The sequence below is a fragment of the Triticum urartu genome, chromosome 7A (genome assembly GCF_056163025.1).
Source record: "Triticum urartu cultivar PI428250 chromosome 7A, HENAU_Tu73, whole genome shotgun sequence".
In the NCBI taxonomy this organism is placed as follows: Eukaryota; Viridiplantae; Streptophyta; class Magnoliopsida; order Poales; family Poaceae; genus Triticum; species Triticum urartu.
Genome location: NC_141879.1, coordinates 706,901,640 through 706,907,793, shown reverse-complemented (window position 1 = coordinate 706,907,793; position 6,154 = coordinate 706,901,640). Strand labels below are relative to the sequence as shown.

General features: G+C 45.5%; 1 protein-coding gene across 1 annotated transcript; it reads left to right on the top strand.

The window, feature by feature from the left end:
- The first annotated feature begins 3,461 nt into the window (after window positions 1-3,461).
- On the top strand, window positions 3,462-4,413 carry LOC147961854 (putative disease resistance protein RGA1). The gene is made up of 2 exons (XM_087533968.1): window positions 3,462-4,289; window positions 4,378-4,413. Exons 1-2 carry the CDS (start codon window positions 3,462-3,464, stop codon window positions 4,411-4,413), a joined length of 864 nt encoding a protein of 287 aa, XP_087390094.1.
- Window positions 4,414-6,154: the final 1,741 nt, after the last annotated feature.

Here is a 6,154-nt window from a genome sequence, read left to right as displayed (position 1 = left end):
ATAGTCAAAGGCGGTCTTAAAAATCTCATTACGCCCTATGTAGATGGAAGGAGGGAGTATAAATCCATGTTATGTCCGATTAAATTTTTTCGCTTGCTGCATAATGCATGTAACCTACTCATACCAACATTTTAGTGCATTCCAAATGTCTATACTACCGCTGCAATTCGAACTAAATTTGAATTCGTTTCTCTATTTCAATAAGAATCTACAATCATGATTGTTGCCAACTTCAACCATCATAGTTTCCTGCTATCCGCCAGATATAAATCAAACGACCTATAATGCAGGATGGCAGGCACACCATCATCAACAACTCCGTTTTTTATAAGAGTAGAGATAAAATATATTAAATGTAGTATACCATGTTCATAACCACACCATGTGTATCACCGTTATATATATTCACACATCCGTCAGTTTGAAACACTATGATAAATTCTTCAAATATCCGAATTCACTTTTTATAATGAAGTATATATGATCTCTATTCGTCTTTTACACCCACACAACCCTCTTATCTTTGTAGCTAGCGCTAACTTTCTCTTGTGCATGACACGCCCGCATCCCTCTCACCCTCCCTCAGCATTCTCTAGGTCCATCGCGCAAATTTTCGTCTTTTCACTTTAGGTCGTTCACCCATGGTGTGCGTAGGCCCCCCAGCTCCTTCTTTACGGCACACATCGATCGATATGCCTCTCTAGCCAGGTGTGCCTAGCACAAACACAAGCTTCCCCTCTTCTCTTGTCACCATCCATGCCTCACTCCCACCAATCTTTTCATCGTTCTCATACTCGCACACTCCTCCCCCTTGATATAGTATGCCTCTCATACCACCTTCTACATGCATCCCTCTCTCTCTATCCTTCTCCTCGTGCCTCATTTGCTTCTAACACACACATGCATGTATACCGATTGATCTCCCAACATATACCTAGATCGACTTTAACTACCCCCCATCGATCGACGTACCTCATAAGTTATGTCTCTCCTTTCTCTTACAAAGGGCGATTGATCTTCCTATGTAGTTACGTCTGCTTACCACAGCCACATCGTCCCCCCTCATCATTCGTGCATGCCTCCTGACCCGTCTCTCACACGCACGTGCACAGACAACAAGAAACCATCTCCTCTCTTATTGATATTGTGGGCGTGCCCTCCGTTTGTCTAGCAAGCCTATCCCACCATTTGTTAGAAGCAACCCCACTACCACCCCCTCCAACACTCTAACTCTGTCTCTCTCCCATCCTTATTCATCTCCTGCACATATGCATGGATGCCAATCGATCTCCCTTAATACATGAAGCAGATCGATCTCCTTAATACATGAGGTAGGCCTCTCTCCTCCTCCACACATATACCAGCCATTGTACCTCTATAGTTAATTGGGCCTCCCTCTTCCCCCACCACACACCGATAGTCGAGCGCTGCAGGTAGGTATCCATGCCACAGAGACAAACTGCACATGTCCCATTTCACATTCCAGTAGGCCAGCCACTCTATATCTTTGACGTGGGCACACACAAATTCGATGGCACTCTTTATCGATTGCGCGCGCACACACACACACACATCATCCCTCACTTCGATTCTATAGACACCTCAAGCCGATGATACCTCCACTCTCTTCTCGTGGATCGCCCCCTCTATATATATGTTATATCCAGGACTCTATTTCACAGACATTGCATATGTTAAATTTTTTGATTGACCCCCGCCCGCCCCCCCCCCAAAAAAAACTCTCAAGAACCCACACACTATATCTCTCTAGGTTTGTATCTCTCTCACACAACACCATGTAGGTGGTGTACGTATACAAGAAGAGAATAGGTGCACCGTGCACGTACTCACGCTTCGTGCCCAGCCACACCCGCGCGGGTACACGGTGGAGCTCATTTCTTTACGAAATGGCAGCCCACGTGCTAATTTGAACGCCTGTAGCGGTTGTTTACCTATCGAGGTCGTGTACCACGCGTGCACGAAACAAAGTTTGACTTGACGCGTTGCCGCGTTATTTTTAAATAAAGTTATAGCGCTCAATGGCACGTACACAGAATATAAAACGATTTTTATGGAGGAAAAGGTAGTCCGCTCTTCAAAGTATCTCACACAAGGCTCCGGTGGCCTCTCTCTCTCTCACCGTTGGTCACTGATTCGGCTGCATCCCGTCTGCCTGGGGAAAGGGAGTGCGGTGGCCTCTCTCTCTCTCACCGTTGGTCACTGATCCGGCCGCATCCCATCCGTCGGGGGAAAGGGAGTGCGGTGGCCTCTCTCTCTCACCGTTGGTCACTGATCCGGCCGCATCCCGTCCGCCGGGGGAAAGGGAGTGCGGTGGCCTCTCTCTCTCTCTCTCTCACCGTTGGTCACTGATCCGGTCGCATCCCATCCGCTAGGGGAAAGGGAGGAAGTGCATCATTTCTCCGTTCGACGGCGCCGAGGCAGCACGTCCCGATCTGCGGTACACGCCGTTCTCTCTGACCAAGATCCGGCGCGGCAGGGCCTACGCCCCCTGCTCGCAGATTCCGCTCGCCGCCAATCACCTAGTTACATCCCGACGACCTCCAGGTATCCCCTCCGGCCTTGCTCCACTGCCCGTTTTCCCACGTCGCTGCATGTGGATCTTCCACAGTTCTTTGCCCAAAACGTAGCTCGTCCGGCGTACTTTCCATATTGCATTCTCGTCCTCACCTCACACCATTTTAGATAAACACAGCCGTGTTGTTATCTTCCCTTAGGACAAGGAATATGCTTCTTTTTTGTCGCATCATGTGTCATCAACTGTTATTGGCCAGTAATTGTTTCCTTTCTACCTTTTTTTTGCAAACAGGGCTATCCATTTCACCTCGCTGCTATTGCGACCTTTTGGTGAACTGCACAAATCATTTTTTTCTTAAGAGTGTTTTGTGCAGTTGTACTAAAATGTCACACGGGCAACGTCTCTACATTTCAGTGCGACTGCACAAAGGGAGATTGGTTTTGCTCTATCCTCCTCATCCAACTCCGAGCCTAATCTTTTCCAACTAGTTAGTCTTAAGAGAGACCGCAAAGGTGACCGGCTTCTATTTGTGTGTTTATTGTTTCATCAGCAGTCCTCTATTATCGTAATCACACTTGATATCTTTGGAACAGGGACGCTCAGCTCTATTTTAGTGGAACTGCACAAAATGATCGGAATGTTGCATGCTCCAGACAGTTATTTTTATTCCCAACATGCCTTGTTGATTTAGACAGAGCTGGGGGACGTTGCTGCCAATAAAAGCATGGATCAATTTTAATTTAACACCTTCTCACAACTTTGTCTTTAGTTGTGATGTAATTATTAGCTCTGATCTGCTAATAATTGACATGCATTAGCAAGGAAGTTAGTTTTTTATTGTTTCCGAAAGAGCATTGATGGCAAGACATGCAAAACAAAAGCTGAAAGCTCACACCATTGTTTGGATTTTTCTAGAGGTGAAGATATGATGAACCTCGTCAACTTGCGCAGTGTAATCAGCTGGGCAGATTTTGATTTTCCTAACGTGGGCAGGTTGATATGGCTCCAGACGCCACCATTCTTCAGAATAAGAAGGGAACAGGGGTATGAGCCACATCAGCTGAAACACCTAAACAAGCTTCAAGGCAAGCTGCTGATATGCGGTCTTGAGAATGTTCAGAGCAAGGAGGAAGCTCTTGAAGTCGATCTTGCTGGCAAGGAAAAACTCACAAAAGTGGTACTGTCCTGGGATGATGATAGCTGCAGTCCAGAAGTTGAAGCAGAGGTACTTGAGGGTCTTTGCCCATCGAAGTACCTTGAAAGACTAGAACTCTGGAATTACGACGGTGCAAGGTTACCGAGTTGGATGATGGGTAAACACAACGGCAGCCCAAAGAACCTGAAAGAACTTACGTTCAGGGGATGGATCCAACTGGGACCTGCTCCTGACCTTGGGGCTTTCATTCATCTTCAGTCGCTAATTCTTTATAACTGCAACTGGGATGCCTTAGCAGGCAATATGGAGCACCTCAAGAAGCTGGCTATAGATTCGTGCAAGAATATGCAGTCGCTTCCAACACTGCCTAAGTCTCTTGAGGAGTTTACCATCACAGACTGCAGCAGGGATGCCTTACAAGGAAATATGGAGCACCTCACATCGCTCAAGATATTTGAGATCCGGGATTGCAAGAATATGCGGTCACTCCCAACGCTACCCAAGTCTCTTGACGAGTTTATAGTCATGCGCTGCAGCTTCAGTGCTTTCGCAGGCAATATTGAGCACATCACAGCACTCAGGAAACTGGATATACAGGTATGCGAGAATATGCGGTTGCTTCCAACGCTGCCAGAGTCTCTTGAGGAGTTTATCATCTTTAACTGCAGCTTGGATGCTTTACCAGACAATATGGAACACCTCACAGCGCTCAAGAAATTGAGTATCACTATCTGCAAGAATATACGGTTGCTTCCAACATTGCCCAAGTCTCTTGAGGAGTTTGTCATTGCAGAATGCAGCTGTAATGCCTTACCAGGCAATATGGAGCACCTCACATCACTCAAGACTCTGTATATACACTCAGTCAAGAATATGCGGCTGCTTCCAACACTGCCCAAGTCTCTTGAGGAGTTTATCGTTTTGGACTGCAGCTGTAATGCCTTACCAGGCAACATTGAGCACCTCACATCACTCAAGACACTGATTATAGAGTCATGCAAGAATATGCGGTCGCTTCCAACACTGCCCAACTCTCTTGAGGAGATTAAAGTCAGGTACTGCAGTGAATAGTTCACACAATCTTGTTTAACGACTGATCATCCAAACTGGCACAGGATTGAGCACATTCCAAAGAAAACAATTAAATTCTATGGTGAAAAAGGTCCATAGAAAAGGTATGTAGTTAGATTCTTTTGATGTCTTCGTTTTCCATTTCTTGTGTTCAATAAATGTTACTGCAACTATTAGCCGTTAAGGTTGTTGGTATTTTTCTGATTCGGCTGCAAACTGTCAGCCACGTGCCCTTTGGTTGAGGATGGAAGTCGAAGTCGAAGCCGTGAGACTCTTGCTAAATCTACAGGCTCTCTTTCTGGGTAACCTGTTCGTTGGGTTATGCCTACTTAGGCGTGAAGTGGTGCTACCCTTTACTCTCATAAACTACGGGTACTACAAAATGCTATGTCTCCATGCATATTCATGAACAATGGGTTTATTAGTCGTTTACTCCTACTATGTATGGATTTATGAGTTGTTTGCTGTCTACTATGGATGTAATAACGTGGAATACTGGATTAATTTGCTTCCTATATACAGTACTATATATGATCTGTAACGCTTTGGAATGGTGATCACTGAGTTTGTTCCTTTACTGTCATTTGTGGCATCGTTCACCAAAGTATCTGATTTGATTGATAGGAATCAGGGGCTACATAGCATGGTATGGTATGAGGAGCTTACCAGATTGGCCGAAGCTAATCGCAGGACCTGCTCCTGTCGTTGAGTCTTCCATTCATTTTCAGCAGTAGAATGCCAAGGCTTTAATGGTTGCATTCAACGCGCATTGTAATTAGTGGTCACATTTGTATTTCTCCAGGTTGGGCATTCAGGGGAAGTGCTCTGCACACGACGGCCTGTCCCCTGTTCTGCATAATCTCTTGTTGGCAATAATGTTTTTTTGCTTCGCTTAGGCCTGCAAACACGATTGACATCCTTTGCTCAAACATTGCCTTGCCATTTCATCAAAAAGGAAAAAAAGTATTGCCTTGCCGTAGTACAAGGCGTGAAGTGGACAGTGCTGGAGTCCAAGTTTTGGGCTGCTGCCTTTGGCTAAAAATGTGTTTAAAAGAAGGATATGAGCTGCAAATGTACATGAATACATTGATAGAATGATTGAATCGAAATGTAATTGAAAACAAAAATCTCGTTTTCCCCACAGTTGTTGACTGATTGAACGTGTTAATTTCATTGTCTGTGGCTCCACGGTGATCTTCTCCAGGTGAAAATAGAAAGAAGCGCCCAGACCAAGATCCCAAGAATCTCCAGCTCACATTCCCAAGCTCAAATCAACACCACAAGAACCGAACCAAACACACATAATCACTTTTGGGTTGAGAAGTGGTTGAGCTGCCTTGTCCTCGCCCCCAAGCCCCAAACAGTGCAAACAGTAAACATACAACAAGTAC

Coding starts and splice junctions, on each gene's coding strand:
- LOC147961854 (XM_087533968.1), top strand. CDS start 3,462: ATGATGAACCTCGTCAACTTGCGCAGTGTAATCAGCTGGGCAGATTTT. Junction 4,290..4,377: donor TCAGGAAACTGGATATACAG/GTATGCGAGAAT, acceptor ATGCTTTACCAG/ACAATATGGAACACCTCACA.